Source organism: Callithrix jacchus, chromosome 8, assembly GCF_049354715.1.
Source record: "Callithrix jacchus isolate 240 chromosome 8, calJac240_pri, whole genome shotgun sequence".
Lineage (NCBI taxonomy): Eukaryota > Metazoa > Chordata > Mammalia > Primates > Cebidae > Callithrix > Callithrix jacchus.
In genome coordinates, this window is record NC_133509.1 from 79,842,439 (window position 1) to 79,859,978 (window position 17,540).

The 17,540-nt window shown below is 38.9% G+C and overlaps 1 protein-coding gene and 1 long non-coding RNA gene across 6 annotated transcripts in view; one reads left to right on the top strand and one right to left on the bottom strand.

Annotated features, from left to right (window-relative positions):
• MIS18BP1 (MIS18 binding protein 1) overlaps window positions 1–11,776 on the bottom strand; it is a 68,705-nt gene extending 56,929 nt beyond the window's left edge. For 2 of the 4 annotated variants that reach the window (XM_035260420.3, XM_035260419.3), the window contains exons 1-5: window positions 11,591–11,776; window positions 10,925–10,989; window positions 5,719–6,353; window positions 1,355–1,480; window positions 646–1,121 (exon numbers count right to left, since the gene is read on the bottom strand). In XM_035260420.3, coding sequence (XP_035116311.2) covers window positions 646–1,121; window positions 1,355–1,480; window positions 5,719–6,353; window positions 10,925–10,977 — 1,290 coding nt within the window. In that variant the 5' untranslated portion in view covers window positions 10,978–10,989; window positions 11,591–11,776. The remainder of the gene's footprint in view (window positions 1–645; window positions 1,122–1,354; window positions 1,481–5,718; window positions 6,354–10,924; window positions 10,990–11,590) is intronic. The other 2 variants (XM_078334832.1, XM_078334831.1) reach the window with 1 other exon arrangement.
• A 1,010-nt stretch (window positions 11,777–12,786) lies between these two features.
• Window positions 12,787–17,540, top strand: part of LOC108593473 (uncharacterized) — an 87,906-nt gene continuing 83,152 nt past the window's right edge. For both annotated transcript variants that reach the window (XR_008474389.2, XR_013521165.1), the window contains exon 1: window positions 12,787–12,924. This is a non-coding gene — a long non-coding RNA (uncharacterized LOC108593473). The remainder of the gene's footprint in view (window positions 12,925–17,540) is intronic.

Below are 17,540 nucleotides of genomic sequence, written 5' to 3' on the forward strand. Positions count from 1 at the left end.
CTCACACCTTTAATCCCAACACTTTGGAACGCTGAGACAGGAGGATAGCTTGAGGTCAGGAGTTAGGAGACCAGCTTGGCCAACATGGTCTCAAAATATAAATAAATAAATAAATAATGGGCAAACCTTTAACAATTGGAGATTTTTCACTCCATCTTCCTCCTTAAGTCTGTATTTCCTTTCCACTTTCTTCAGAGAATTCACCCTAATGTAACCGTTTGATGCTTTAATGTCTTTTATTGATTACTCTATATTTAATTCGGAAAAAATTCTCAAATCTTCAGATACTACAATTCCTTTCTATCTTAAGTGATCTAATTGTTTTAACAGCACCCTAAGTATCAGAAAAAAAGGGCAGATATGAATTCAGTGTTCATTACCAAAGGGAACAAGCAAATTACTGAAGACTACACAACTAGTAATACAGCAAGGTAAGACTTAACGCCTGGGTCTTGTTACATTCAGCTCACTGTTCTTTTCACTAGGTCACTATAGTATATAATAAAACAAACATGATAATGAAGACACTGTTAATAATGAAGCATACAGGTCCAAATCCTAGCTAGGAAAAAAAAAATAACGAGAGAACATTAAAAGCTCTTGAAGAATGGGGTAAAAATATATCTGCCTTAAAAGTTTTCCCACCTGATTTTTTTTAACTTCATTTGTTATAGTTTGAAATATTCTTGGAGAAAGCTTTGAAACATTTCTTTTTGACCTCCGAGGTATTGTTATATGAAGTCTTGGTGTTGCAAGTACAATTTTACATGTATCTTTCGTGGAACCTGGTAGACCAGTGACCCCAGGCACTGCTTTTTCATCTCCTTCCTTAACTTCCTGTTGCGAAGTGCCTTCTGTCCTCCTCTCACTCTCAGAAACCGTTAACAGACTGCCAATAGGAACACAATTAGTATTGAGAGTCTCAGCGTTAGTATTTTGAAACTTTTCATCAGCAGAATCTATGCCTTCTAAAACAAATGTGTCCTTTTTAGACCCAGTGGTTGCAACTGTATTTTCCTTTGAGTGAAGAATTTGTTTAGCCAACTGAGCTCTAGTTAATGCCTTGTTTGGGGCTTCTGCAGCCAAAAAATTTTCCTGTTCTTGATTCAGAGTTGGAAGTTCTGCAAAAAACACGAAACAAAACAAAATTTATAGAAGGATGACATAAAATTAAAAGAGAAATTTAGGTTAGGAATGTTCCACCCGCCTGCCCAGTCTTTCTCCGAGTGTCTCTTTTACGATTCAAGCTTTTGTCCACAGCCAAAGTTTAATGCCCACACAGGGAAAATAATTACCTAGGACATGTAATAATATACTTAAGTAACAAACAAAAAACAGACAAAAAATAGTTTACCGTAAGTTAAATTGTGCAGTGGTACTTTCTTTTCCTGCTGGCACTGAATCTTTTGTTGGACCAGGAGGAAAGTATCATTATTTGATGATTCTAGAGAAACTTCTTGGACTGAGGTTAAGGTTTTGTCTTTTAAAGAAAGAAGAAGTTGAATTGTATTAGTCACAAAGAAAAAAACAGTTTTTAAAATTCTTGAAACAAAGACACTTAGATTTAGTAATGATCAAACCAGTATAGTACTTTTGCAATATATGATAGTTACATACATTTTTCACTGTACTATCTTTTCATACCTTTACCCCGTTCTCTATACCAACATTATGATGAGGAAGAATTTTTTAAAACCTTCTCCAAGACAACCTGCCAGCTTTAGACAAAAGTATTAGACTTAGAAACCTAGAGATCTGGAATTCTGGTGCTGCCACAGATTGGATACGTGTATGTTAAGCTTACAATATAAAGTGTCACCCAGTCTTGAAAACTCTGATTCTTCTCTGCTTGCTGTAAAGTTCAAAAGCATAAAAGACAGTCAAAGAGTTCCAACTTATTCATTAAAAATTAAAATGTTGAGATGCAACAGCAGACTCAACCATAATTAATGTTCTTTAGACAGCTCTTTAGTAGGCCTCCAGACACTCAGAAGTCAAAGGTTTCTCAACTAAAACAAATAAAGACTAATAGCACAGCTTACATTTTATTATGCTTTACCTCCTAGATCTTTGAAGCTTAAGGTTCTCAAATGTAGTTTCTTTCACACAAAAAGGCGGTGATAAAAGACTTAAAATTTGATCCCGAGAATAATTATCTTATATGTTTAATTTTAAATCTTATACTTGAAAAAACTGGTAGTGACTATGCTTTAATTAAGTATGCCACTTTGATCTCAGAAATCGTTAATATAAAGATTGTTATAACAACATGTCACAAAAAGAAATGATAAATTTCTGTATCTTTAACTCATTCTACTGAAAATGGCAAGACAATTCAGTAGTAATTCAATCAAATGCAACAAGTTATATTTATTCACTTATTTGGGAATCCAAGGTTCATGCAGACTCTCTAAAAGGTTTCTAAAACTATATATAAAATTTGTGTTTGTATTTGTGTGTATATTTTCTGGGGGAAAGGGGTCACCAAATTCTCAAAACAGGTATTTCTTACTCTCAAACGCTACCTTATTGTATTTAAACAATTTAATCTGCATTACTTCATTTGCTTCTTCCTTTTATCCTAGGCTATATGCCAAATAGATGACTTTGTGAGTCTCCCCACTTCTACCCCCAAACTCCCTTAGAAAACTATGTTGGAATATGTCACTGTCTTGGAAATTCAACAACATACCTACAACCTACTGTATAGTGGTTAAGAACATGGGCTTTCTAAGAGATAGCTATATTCAGTTCTCAGCCTATCACTTGTTACCTATGAGACATACAGCAAGCAGACTTACTCTCTCTATAAACCCCATTTACAGACTTCTAATGGGTGTTTGTTGAAAGGATTAAAAGAGATAATAAGCCCAGGCTTGGTGGCTCATGCCTGTAATCCCAGCACTCTGGGAAGCAATAGCAGGCAGATCACCTGAGGTCAGGAGTTCGAGACCAGCCTGACCAACATGGAAAAAACCATCTCTACTAAAAATACAAAATTAGTCAGGCATGGTGGTGCATGCCTGTAATCCCAGCTGCTCAGGAATGCTGAGGCAGGAGACACGCTTGTATCTCGGCGGCAGAGGTTGCGGTGAGCCGAGATCATGCCATTGCATTCCAGCCTGGGCAACAAAACTGAAACTCCATCTCAAAAAAGAGAGAGATAATACATGTAAAATACCTTTCATTATCAATGACTGAAACTCAGTAAAATCTCGATTTCAACTGTTATAGTGTCTATCTTTCCAGATAATTCTCTCAAATCCAGTGACTATCCAAACAAAACGTTTACTTCTTCACAATCCCTCATCTCCTTCAGATCCTTTGCCCTCATTGATCAACTTAAATTTCACCATGACTCCTTCACATACACCCTTAACTCCTCTGTCCTCTGTCACTTTATTCTATTTGGCAAAATTACAACCCAGTTAAATCCAATTCCCTCCCTATTCTATACCAGCACCTTAGCAGCTACACAGGGTTAAAGGAAAACTCATAGCCATATTTAGTGGTTCCAGTTTAAATTCATGTCCATATATCTTAAACAGCTCTTCTGTGTTACCCAGGAAATCAAATTTAGGCCTCTTCCAAACTATTCAAACCTCTACCTCCTCAAACTGCTTTCCACATTCGCTCAGCTGATGACTTTACTTCTTATTTCAGATTATTTGTGAAGTCATACAATAATGACCCACCAAAGTCTGTGTAAACGGCTTTCTTTTCTGTTAACAATTGGTCTGCTGTGTTCTGGTCAAACCTCTAATGATGCATTAGATGATATTTCCTCTCAATCAATTACTAAAGGGCATCATACTAGCAATTTCAATTTTTTTCTTCCTACCTCATTATTCCCAACAGCATACAAAAATGCTGCATTTCACCAAGTATTAAAAATGATAAAACTTTAAACTACACTTGCCATTATTTCTTTGCCCCCCTCAAAAAGACCTGTCTATGTTCACTACTGCCAATTCCTCTTGTCATGTTCTCTCCTGAACCCTTTCAAATGTTTTCATTGCTATCATTCCTCCAAAACCACCCTTAAAAAGTCAACAACGACTTCCTATTGCTGAATCGACCAGTAGAATCTCAGCCTACTTGACCAATTAGAAGCAGTAGACAGCTGACAACTCCCAACTTAAAGTACTTCGTTCTCTTGGCTTTCACTGTATCACTCTCCTGGTATTCTCAGTGGCCTTTCTACTCTTTTTTTTTTGTTTGTTTGTTTTCCCCTTAGAGCTCTGCTCTTGTTGCCCAGGCTGGAATGCAATAGCACGATCTCGGCTCACTACAACCTCCGCCTGCCAGATTCAAGATTCTCCTGCCTCAGCCTCCTGAGTAGCTGGGATTACAGGCATGTACCACCACGCCTGGCTAATTTTGTATTTTTAGTAGAGAAAGGGTTTCTCCATGTTGGTCTGGCTGGTCTCCAACTCTCAACCTCAGGTCATCTGCCCGCCTCGGCCTTCCAAAGTGCTGGGATTACAGGCGTGAGCCACAACACTCAGTTGGCCTTTCTACTCTATTCTACCTTGTAAAGCTGGAGTACCCAAGGGTGCAGGTCTTGAATGTTTTTTCTTTCTACACTTACTCCTTGATGACTTCATCTAATCTCATTGCTTTTGAAATACCATTTAGGTGCTAGAAATTCCCAAATGTACTTTTGTCGCCTTAATCATTTCCTTATATTCCCATTAGTTTTTTCCAACACCCTAATTATACCTAAACTTAGATCTTTAATAGACATTATCAAAATTAACATGACAAAAATCTTAACTATTGAGCCCGCACTTCATTCCTCCTTCAGTCTGTCCCATTTCAGTTAAATCATCTTCTTGGTTGCTTAGGCCACAATCAAATAACAAAACAAAAAACACCCTGAGCTGTCCTTTATATCTTTTTGTCTTATATTCTACACCCAATCTATGAGCTAATCCTATTGGCTATCCCTTCAAAACACAGCCAGAGTCCAGCCACCTAGTATCTTCACTACTAACACATGAACCAAGCCAACACTGGCTGTCATCTGGCTTACTGTAGTAACTATTTCAGAACAGCCAGAGTGGTATTTTAAAAACTTAAGTCATTGTACTCAATGGTTAATCAACAAACCAAAAAAAACCCTCATAATTCAGATCTTGTCATTCACATGCTCAAAACCCTCCAATGCCTTATTCTGCTCACAGTAAAAGGCAAAACTCTTATATTTACCTATAAGGCCCTTACATTATCTGACCCACCCTTATTTCTCCCTCCTCAGCTCTATCTAATCACTCCATGATACACTAACTTCTTAGCTAGTCATTCAACATGTCAGGCATGCTCCTATTTCAAGGCGTTTATAACAGCTGTTACCTGCCTAGATCATCCTTCCCCATTCCTCAAGATACGTATATCTATTATCTCATTCAATTTTGTGGGCTCAAATTTCCATCTTCTTATTGAAGCTTCACTGACCACTTCACTGAAAATTACATCCCCCTCCAACTCTTCCCCAGCATCCTAATTCTCCTTTTTCTTCTTTTTCTTTTCTATTATGCCATAAAAAATTACTTGTTTAATATGTTCATTATGTCTTCCCACCACATGAATGTGAGTTACACAAAGGCAAGGATTTTTGTCCATTTTACTCACAGCTATATTCTAGCACCTAAAACAGTGTCTGACACATTAAACACTTAAGACATTACAGCTTTTTAGCTAACACATAAAACTAACCTCTTAGTGAACTGTTATCTGACTGGAATAATTTGTTGTTTTCCTTTTCTTCACAGAGGTAGGTATGCTGCAGTAGATTTTTGCCAACTCTGTTAGGAGTGAAGGTTTCACTACTTCCACTTTTCTGTGGTTCCAACAAACTATTGTTTCTTGATGGCTGTTCTTGCTTGTCATGCAGTACTTTTTCTTTCATTCTTTGAAATATTTTTCCTGGTGATTCATAGTTTGCTTTATTTTTTAATCCATCCTTGTTGGGCTTTATAACACTGATATCAAGAGAACTGTTAGAGATGGCAGCCTCTGCCAGCATGGTTGATTGAAATATATTTTTATTGTTAAAAGTTGTCATTTCTAGGAACTGATTCTTTTTATGGTCATTCAACTTTAAAGAGGAGTTCTGATATTTCACCAAATCTTTTACAGGAGTAAGTGTGCCTGAAGGTATGCTGTCAAAAAAGATTGCATCCATGGGTAGATCTTTCCTTTGAGACGATGTCTCTGAAGGTAAGTAAATTCTTGGATGTTTCACAGGTGTTGCAATCATCTTGACAGGACAGTAGCAAGCAAGTTCTTCTAACAGAAAATTCACTTCAGCACAATTTTCAGACAGAACTTCAGCAGCGATCCACAGAAACCTGTAGTTCAATGTAAAATCAGCCTTTATCATGCTTAGATGCAGAAAAGGTTTAAAGTTTATATGCTTTCCACAACACTATATTAATTAAAATGTTAAACTGGTTCATAACAATGCTAGATAATCTATAGCTCACAAATCAGACTAAGATTTTATTTTTGTTAAAGTCTACTTAAAAAAAGAGCTGGGTTGGGGCCGCAGTGGCTCTGGCCAGATGTCCTGGTGCTTGAGGAGGTGAGGCCATGAGTTCAAGGCCAACCTGAGCAACGTTACAAGCTCTCATTGATTAACAAACAAATAAAAAAAGAGCTGGGTGTGATGGTGCACACGCCTGCAGTCCTAGCTACTTGGGAGGCTGAGCAGAGAGGATCACTTGAGCCTAGGAAGTCAAGGCTGCAGTGAGCCATGATTGTGCCACTGTACTCCAGCCTGGGTGACAAAGAAAGACCCTGTCTCAAAAAAAAAATAATAAATAAATGATACATGCACATGGCAATACATTAGGTTACAAAAGATAAAGTTTTACAAATATAATTTTTCTCTTTAGACACTTAAATTTTAAGGCAGCAACTACAATGATCTATTCTAATAAAAGCTAAAAAAAAAAAAACTATTCAATTATTTAATAATACCCAATCCTGATTTTTTATGCTCTAGAGCATTTACATTTTAAAGTCTTAGTTGAAAAATCCTCAAATGGTAGATTATTTTCATTCTGATTTTTGTAATACTATTTAAAATTTTTAGCAGAAACATTGTACTTAAGTTTACACAGTTTTAGCCTTGCTTTAACTTGTTTCTTATGTATAAGTTTTATTATTCACACCTGGAAATTAAGGTTCTAGGCGAGGAACCATACAGTTACATTAACTAATATTTGGTAAATAAATATTTCAGTCCAAGGATCCTGGAACTTACTAGTCTAGATTTACAGCATCTCTTACTGCTGAATTTATAACTATTCCAATTAGTTAATATCATATAAACATAAAAAAACCTATGACAGAAAATTCTAACATAGCCAGACAAAAGATATCAATTATCTTTATCTACAGGAACATCTGTAAGAAATAAGCAATTAATATAAAAAGTATTATCTAATCCAATAATTTATGTTAATAGAGAAAAAAAAGGAAAATATTCCTATATTATAACAGCCAACAAAGAGGGGTATCTTTGAAGTCTGGAGCTCTAAAAACTGCTATAATTCTTCCACATAATATGAATACTGCAAATACGTATTAATGCATGCATGTATATGTTTACTATGTGCTAGTTCCATGAGTTCTTGTGCTGGATGTTATATTAACCATTCGCTTCATTTCTGTTTTGTTTTTGAGACAGTGTCTCTTTCACCCAGGCTGGAGTGCAATGATGTGATCAGGGATCCTTGCAACCTCGAAATCCAGGGCTCAATCAAGTCTCTTACCTCAGCCTCCAGAGTAGCTGGGACCATAGGCGCACATCACCACAGCCAGCTAATTTTTGTAGTAGTGTGTGCCTCTGCACCTGAGCTATGTTTTGTTTTTGTTTTTTGAGAGGGAGTCTCACTCTGTTGCCCGGGCTGGAGTAAAATGGCTCAATCTCGGCTCACCGCAACCTCCACCTCACGAGTTCAAGCAATTCTCCTGTCTCAGCCTCCTGAGTAGCTGGGATCACAGGCGCACATCACCACACCCAGTTATTTTTTGTATTTTTAGTTAGAGATGGGTTTTCACCATATTGGTCAGGGGGAGTCTCTAACTCCTGACCTCGGGTGATCCACTTGCCTCGGACTCCCAAATTGCTGGGATTATAGGCGGGATTACAGCCTGTTGCCCAGACTGGTCTCGAACTCCTGGCTCAAGTGATTCTCCTGACTTGGCCTTCCACAAGTGCTGGAAGGAGTGAACCACCATGTCCGGCTTAGCTGTTCATTTCAAAGAAAGACAATAAAGCTGTATAATCACTCAAAATCACAAATGAATAAACTCGGCTGGTTGTGGTGGCGCACACCTGTAATCCCATCACTTTGGGAGGACAAGACAGGAGGATCACTTGAGGTTAGGAGTTCAAGACCAGGCTGACCAACACGGCAAAACTCTATCTCTACTAAAAATACAAAAATTAGCCAGGTGTGGTGGCACATGCCTGTAGTCACAGCTACTCAGGAGGCTGAATCAGAAGAATCACTTGATTCTGGGAGGCGGAGGTTGCAGTGAGCTGAGATCACACCACTGCACTCCAGCCTGGGCAACAAAGTGAGGCTCCATCTCAAAAAATAAAATAAATAAATAAATAAAATAAACTGGAAAACTGCAAAGCAAAATGGCAAAGAATGTTCAGGTTTACACAGTCTCAATTCCTCAGAGCCTAATGAAATGCTAAGCAGAAAGTAAAAACTGCAAATAAGCTAAGAGCACTGAAAACAGATCCAATCTGTAATGGACATGTAGAAGTGTATCCATTTAAAGGCAGATAATAGTGGTCACATAGAAAGGCTCAAAGAACCAGCACAAAGATTTCTGTTGCCTAACATCTTTGCCCCCAATTCACGCAAGTAGTAGGATAAAGATTGGGTAGCCAAGATTCTGAAAAGCCTTCAAATTCCACTTCCCCTCCCAAAGATGCAGAAAGTTGCTCTAAGATACCTTTTTCCCACCATGTGATAAATAGCAACTCAATGTAAGTCAAAAAAAAAAAAAAAAAAGCAGCCAATATTTGCCAGGGGTTTGTTAAAGACAGAATAAAGAGAAAAAAAATAGTCTACAATTTCCACTGACCACAGAGGCTTTGCAGAGTAAATAAATTAAAAAAAAAAAAACACTGGGTCTAGATAAACCAAGACAGATCTGAAGCTCCATTTCCTTCCTAGTTAAAAGAACAAAATAAATCAGCCTCTGATGAAACACAGACATTAGTGGAGACTAAATAACTGGTATCCCTCAAGTGAAGGAAAGAATAGTTTGTCCTGAAGCCAACCAAGCACATTTGTTGACCTGACAGACGGAGGTCACTCATTGTCAGTTCCCTCTAAGACTGGATAAAGTATGTTTCTCTTTTCATCAACTGCTTAAAGTTGTTTGGAAAATCTAATCCTTAAAACTTATTCTAAAAGCTGACAAATGCTGATGTACTAGGAAAAAAAAAATGTTTTCAACATGAAGACAAAGGAATGGGAAAACCATGTAGGAAAGGGCTGGCCATAGCATTTATAGTACAGTCATGTACTGCATAATGATGTCAGATCACACATATGGAGGTCCCATAGGATACCTTATTTTTACTGAACCTTTTCTATATTTTGATATGTTTAGATACACAAATACTTATCACCATGTTACAACTGCCAACAATATTCAGTAAAGTAACATGCTGTGTTACAGGTTTGGCGCCTAGGAGCAATAGAATATAACATATAGCCTGGGTTTTTATAAGTACACTCTATGATACAGGCACAGTGACAAAAATCACCTGAATGTATTTCTCAGAACATATCCCAGGCAGTTATAAGTGACACATATAAACACAGAACTGAAGCTAAACAATTGTTATGTATATGATCCTGAATATAACTACTCCTCCTCCTCCTCCCAAAAGATGGAACGTTCTTGTAAGAATTTACTGTATTGGTAACAATAGTAATAGCTATTACTATGAAGGGGTCAAAAACCCCAGAGCACACTAACCAAAACTGGGAGACAGAATTCGGCATAAAAATAGAATTTTAGGGGTCCAAAGTGGCTCCCGCCGGAGGTCGTGGTGCTTGCGAAGGCGAATTCATCAGTTCAAAGCTAACCTGAGCAACCTTATAAGCTCAAACTGATTGGCAAAAAAAAAAAAAAAAAATAGAATTTTAAGTTAAGAGGTAAATGATACACTTGAAATAAGTACTCAGCACCTATGACAAAGGATTAATTTACATAACATTCAGAGACCTACTGAATCAATTAAAAAAAAAATGTTCAAAACAGAAAATGGTCACAGGACATGAAAGACAATTAATAGAAGAAATAGAAAAGGTCAATAAACAAGTAACACCTGATTTTACTAATAAACGGAGATGCAAACTGTAACAGTGAGACTTCTTTTACATATCATATTGGTAAAGATTAATTTCAAAATGCAAGTCTGTATGCCACTGACACGGAAATTCCACTTCTAACTTGTTTTTTTCTTACAGAAACACCTACATAAGAATGCAAATATATATGCATCATAATAGCCGATATTCACTGAATATTGACATGCCAGTCACTATATAATCTAACAGCAACTCTAAAGAGTTAAGTACTGTGGTTATTCCCAGTTTGAAAAGAGAGAAATTAAGGTATAGGTGGTTAAATAACCCGACCAAGGTTTACTTAACAGTAAGTGAGAAAGATGATCTAATTCTACCTCCAAAGTCTAAGTTCTTTACCAACAGGCAACATAGCGTACACAACCACTACACAGGGAAGTTCATGCTGCAGTACCTGCACCATAAAATGAAATTAAACAACCCAGATGTCCACCAATAAAGGACAAAATAAATTCCGCCACATCCATACAATTTACTCCATGTATTCAACAAAAAGATATATATGTACTTACATGGAAAAAATCCAAGAAATATTAAATTGAAAAAATGTAGCAGAACAGAACATATAATTGCATTTCTGTAAAAATAAATAAATAAATGAAACACATATAAGCATAGAGAAAAACTCTGGAAGCAAGTGAACCAAATTGTGAACAGTATTATCTCTGAAGGACAGGGTGAGGTGACCTATCATTTTTTTGAACTCCTGACTTTAAATGATCCACCTGCCTCGGCCTCCCAAAGTGCTGGGATTACAGGTGTGAGCCACCGCGCCGGACCATTTTCTAAGTAATTTTATTAATATCTAAAGCTGTGTTTTAGAAGAAAACATAAACTGAATGGATGAACTTCTTCTGTAGCCCTGGGTCCCCAAGGGGAAGAGTTGGGTACTAGGGCACACAATTTTCCTACTTGGTATTCTTTTTTTTTTTAAGTGACTTTAGAACAAAGACCTAGAACGCTCACCATAGAAATAAATGTGAGCAATCGTGTTCTACTCTGCAGTAGACACGCAACAAATAAACATCGAGTGCGCAGCTGTAAAATCAGTACCAAAGCTAGAAATCTACGAAAATTAATAATAAAACGGCGTGGGCCGAGGTGCTGAAAGGACAGGCCGCCCACCACCGGCGGGGACTCGCGACGGGAGGCGAGCGAAGGACGCGAGGAGGACGTACCTTGGGTGAAGGGCCTGGTAGGGCGAGACTGTGGTAGTGCAGGCTTGGCTCCGCGCGGAGGGAGGGCCGGACGCCGCGGGGCTCTCGTCTCAGGCCCACGGTGGCCCCTGCCCGCGACGGCCGGGCCCCAAGCGACGCTTACCTACTCCGCGAGGTTCTCTAACACCCACAACACTTCCGCAATTCAAATTTGAAAAGCCCGCCCTCCAGTCAGCCTGGGATTGGTAGGGTCGGAATTGCGCCACCGTGCGTCTTACTGGGACGCAGGCAAATTTCTGGCTGCCTCCGCACTCGTGGACCGTAGTGTTTCCACAAAAAGTAGGCGACCATAAGCTGTCACAGACAGGGGCGAGCTAATTCGTTTCGTCTTCGCAGCGCACGCGCCCAACTTGAATGCCCTCATTCCTCAGGTGATGCTCTGTCGCTGCAAGGCTGACGTCGGAGACGCCGCAAGCCGCGCGCGCGCTGCTGCGGTGAAGTTTGGCCCTTTCTAGCTGCCGTCCTCCCCTACGGGCTGTGCGCAGTAAAGGCTGCTATCCCTCCCTTCTATCGCCGGAAATCTGCGTGCTCCGTGGGTTTGAGAGAACTTATGTTTTTCTCAGTCCTCCATGTTTGAGGCGGATAAAGAACATTTTGTTTTTGAGGGAATGATGGATTGAATGTAAAGTTACGCACAAAGTGGGATGTTTAGTTTGAACGGTTTCCACAAGAAGTGTGATTTGTGGGGGTGGGGGTGGGGTGTGGGGGACAGGGTCTCTCTGTGTCGCCCAGGCCTGAGTGCATTAGTGCAATAATGGTTCTACTGCAGCCTGAAACTCCAAGGGATCTTCCCACCTCAGCCTCCCAGTATCTTTAACTACAGGCGCGCGCGACGAGGTTTCGCTGATTTTAATTTTTTTTTTGTAGAGAGCAGGTCTCACCATGTTGCCCAGGCTAGTCTCGAACTCGTGGGTTCAAGCGATCTTCCCATCTCGGCCTCCCAGAGTGCTGGGATTACACAGGCAAGCAACTGCACCGTGCCAGGAAGTGATTAAAAAGATTTTTTTTAATCACCTCTCATTCTAGAAACATTAATCTTGACAACTCTAGGTTGCAGTATGCAGTTTCTAACAGTGGCTTCCAGGCTGCGTCCCTCGTTAGACTGCGCCCAATGAATCTGCACTCTTAACCACCGCAGGTGTATCTTTTGCCTTGTATAGAACTCGTTGGTTCAGTCTTGAAAGTAGAGAAGTGGAAGCCAGGGTAATAAGGCGTGTTTTCAGCCCCAAATTCTGTCCGCTTCCAATCCTGCATGAAATGTGCCCTCTTCCACCGCTCATCCGCATTTGTGACAAGTGAGTTTCTTTTTATTTTATCGTTCATCTAAGAAAATTGGTCAGCTTCCTGGTCATATATCACATTTTCCTGTTAAGACTTAGAGTCCTATACTGAAAAGATTGTAATGGATTAATTTTTTTAAAGTGACTTGCAATCCCTCCTAAGTCGTCCTATATCTACACCGAATAATCAGAATCCAAAATATAAGTATAAAACATCCACATGACTGCAAGTAATGAAAAACAACAGTTGGAGGTAGGGGAAAGGAAGCAAATTTACTTGAATAAAATGAAGTTTCTTGCTTGTACATCATAATGAGAAAATGGTTGGACATGGATTTCCACTAGGTTTGTGGGAAAAGCCCGCCTTAAAACAGGTTAAATGGCGTGTATGAAATATACTTTGATAGAGGAAGTTTGAAGGGATTGGCATTCCGATTTCAAAAGCATCTGAAATTGAGGTTTCTGTGCCCGATGAAGATGGTCGTGGCTCACACCTTTAGACAAAATAGGAACCCTGAAATATTAATGGCAGGCACTTAGAAATGCACATTTTTAAAAATTAGTCACTTCTCATGTGAGAAGGAAGTAGCATATATTATGCTCCAACATGAATGGTCACAGGAATTTACATAAGATGACTAATAATTTTCCAAGCAAAACTGAATTAAACAGTTTGTGGATAGCAAAGTGTGATGAGGAGGCCTAGTGGCCAAGGGAAAGTGTTCATCTGTCCATTAATGTCAACATGCTGTAACTGCCCAAGGGGTTCACCTTGCCTGCTGCCTACACAGAGCTGATTCATCAAGAGAAGGTAATTGCCATAGAGAAAGAGTAACATGCAGAGCTGGCTGTGTGGGAGACTAGTTTCATTATTACTAAAATCAGTCTCCCTTGAGCATTATGGGATCAGTTTTTAAGGATAACTTAGTGGGTGGTGGGGAGCAAGTGAACTAGAGTGCTGATTAGTCAGGGATGAAATCATAGGATGTGGAAGCTGTGTTCTTGCTCAGTCAGTTCCTGGGTTTCGGGGTGGGAGGTCACAAGATTAAATGAGCCAGTTTATTGCTCTGGGTGGTGTCAGCTGATCCCTTAAGTGCTGGGTCTGCAAAATATCTCAAGCACTGATCTTAGGAGCAGATTAGGGAGGGTCAGAATCTTGTAACCTCCAGCTGCAAACCATAATTTCTGATATTGTGACTAATGTTAGTTCTACAAAGGCAATCTAGTCTCCAGGCAAGAAGGAGATCTCCTTTGGGAAAGGGTTGTTACCGTCTTTGTTTAAACTATAAACTACAAACTTAAGTTTCTCCCAAAGTTACTTCAGCGTGGAGGTTAGAAGCAAGATGGAGTCGGTTAAGTTAGATCTCTTTCACCGTCTCAGTCATAATTTTGCAAAGGTGGTTTCAATGTTGCCCTGGGTTGGTCCTCCTTTAAGTTTCTGTCTGCTTGGAGGGGAGACTATAATGAGAAGATGATTGGATGTGGTTTTGCAGTTCACAGTCAGCCACTTGGGATAATCTGTCCCATCCTAGGCCTGTAACACATGGAAACACATGCAGACCCATGTCGGGTCTAAAAAAAATGAAGGTAAAAGAGACTGAAAGTTTCACACTGTGTGCCAGTTCCTACCAAGGAATCTGGGCCTGCTTAGCCTGGAGGAATATTCCCAGGACTGTGATAAGTTCTAGCAGGACTACTAACTGACCGTATGACACTTTTGGAGAAAGTAGGAAAATGCTGTTTCATCAAAGCTAAAGGTTCTCAAGCAGGAACAGTTTTTCCCCCCTGGGGACAATTGGCAATGCCTGGAGACATTTATAAATGTCACAATTAGGGAGAGTACCGGTGGCAAGGACAGATAATACTACCAAACATCATAATGTTCACAGGACAGCCCCCCACCACTACAAAGGATTAACTATTTTAAAATGTCAGTAGTGCCATGGTTGAGAAATTCTGCTCTTGGCAGATGTAGCCCTGAAACAGGATTTCAGCCCCCTCTTACTCTCTTAGCAGGATGCCTTTATGGAAGGCACAAAGTAAAACCATTACTCCCCTGTACAGGCTACAGGAGGGAGGCAATGAGGAAGTTATCCAGGTTTTGTGAGAGGAGGACCCTTCAGTAAAAAAGGCAGCTGAGGAAATTGCTATGTGATGGAGGCAATATATAAACTCATATCATATTACAAATTGTGATAAGAGCTATAAGGTTATATCAGTTTGCATTACCCCGGAAGCTAATGCCAAGTTGGAAGTAGGATTTTGGGAAGTATATCTTGTGAAATACTAAAGGGAAGGAAGAAGAATTGGACCTGGTAAATCTTCAGATCTTGATACAGATCTGACATTTGTAAAAGGAAAGATTGATGCAAGTGGAATTGGGTAGGGGCAGTCTAAGATTGCAATAGAGATTTGACAGAGTCTTGGCTAACCCAATAGGAAGAGAAGTCCTGCAGTGGGCAGACAAGGCCAGGCCCTGGTATCTGCCAGGGTGGAGGCTGCCTGGGAAGATGGTTTTAGCACAAAGGCTTTAACAGATGTCAAAGGCTTTGCAGCCAGAGGCTGTTAGTTAACTTGTAAGTCCTTTCTCCTTTGATGCTTTTCCCAACAAACTGCACTCCTCACAGCTCAGTGACTTTTTTTTTAAACGAAAGATCAGAGTTGCACGCTTCCATGCCTGTCACAGAAGAATAATTAAAAGAGTGTAGCAGTAAGATTTTATTTTCAGGCACTTTCCATTTTTTTTGTTGCAATCCACAATAAAAAATATTGTACATTATAACCTAATAATTATACAAAACTACACTTAACTAAAACAAAAGCTTTAAAAGCATTATACTTAACATTACTCTATGCAGTGCATGCTATTATTTTCTGTTTCCTCTTTAAAAAAAGAACTGCCTGTGGTATGCAATTGTAATACAGTATGAATATTTTCATGTTTCTGCATGGTCAGGGCTTTTAATTTTTAAAAAATCCTAAGGTCAAATTCTCTTAAAGTAACCATTTTAAAGTGTACAATTCAGTGACATTTAGTGCATTCACAATATTCTACAACCATCACCTGTAAAACATTTTTTATCATCCTAAAAGGAAATCCCATAACTCTTAAGCACTCTCTCTTCTCCCCTTCCCACAGTATTGAATCATACAATATTACAATATGGACCTTTAATGTCTAGCTTCCTTCACAGTTTTTTTTTCCTGAGGTTTATATACCTAAAAAATTATACATTGTAGATCAGAACTTTATTCCTTTTTATGGCTGAATATATTCCATATTGTGTGTATACCACATTTTATTTACCTGTTCCTCCATTGACATTTGGGTTGTTTCCACCTAAATCTATAATAACCGCATTTGAAATTATACCAACTTAGTTTCAATAGCATACAGAAACTCTGCTCCTAAGCAGCTGAGTCCTCTCCTTTATGTTTCTTTTATTACCAATTACATCTATATACATTGTGTGTCTATTAACATAGATTTGTAATTATTTTATGCACTTGTCTTTGTTCTTTTTTTTTTGAGATGGAGTTTTGCTCTTCTTACCCAGGCTGGAGTGCAATGGCGTGATCTCGGCTCACTGCAACCTCTGCCTCCTGGGTTCAGGCAATTCTCCTGCCTCAGCTTCCTGAGTAGCTGGGATTACAGTCACACGCCACCATGTCCAGCTAATTTTTTGTATTTTTAGTAGAGACGGGGTTTCACCATGTTGACCAGGATGGTCTCGATCTCTTGACCTCATGATCCACCCTCCTCGGCCTCCCAAAGTGCTGGGATTACAGGCTTGAGCCACCGCACCTGGCAACATAGATTTGTAATTATTTTATGCACTTGCCTTTTAAATCATATAAACAAAGAGAAACTACACACCAAAAACATATCAGTCCTGGCTTTTGTATTTAAAGATGTAGTTATATCTATCTAATGTCTTGATTTCTTCTTATAGCTTTGAGTTGCTGTTTAGTTTTCTTTTATTTAAGTCTGAAGAACTCCTTTTAGTATTTCTTATAGTAAAGGTCTACTTGTGACAGACTTCTTCAGCTTTTATTTACATGCTAATATATTAATTTCTCTGTTGTTTTTGAAGGACAGTTTAATGAATATACAATTCTTGGTAGATAGTCTTTTTCTTTCAGCATTTTGAATATGTTATCCCACTGCCTTCTTGCCTACATAGTTTCTGATGAGAAATCAGATGTGCTTATGATTGAGAATCACTTGTATGTGACAAATCATTTCTCTCACTGCTTTTAAGATTCTTTTATTTGTCTTTGTCTTTTGACAATTTGATTATTATGTGTCTCAGTGTGGAACTGTTTTATCTTTATTGGAGTTTGTTGAGATTCTTGGGTTCTTCCAAAATCTGGGATGTTTTTGGTTATTTATTCAACATTTTTTCCCACTGTTTTATTTTTCCTCTCCTTCTGGGACTCTTGTAATATGTATGGTGATACTCTCGATTATTCCCATAGATTTTTAAAGACTCCAGTAATTATTCTTTATTTTATTTTACTTTTGTTTAAGACAGAGTCTGGCTCTGTCACTCAGGCTAACAGGCACAATTATGGCTGGCTCACTGCATACCTGAACTCCTGGGCTCAAGAGGTCTTCCCACTTCAGCCTT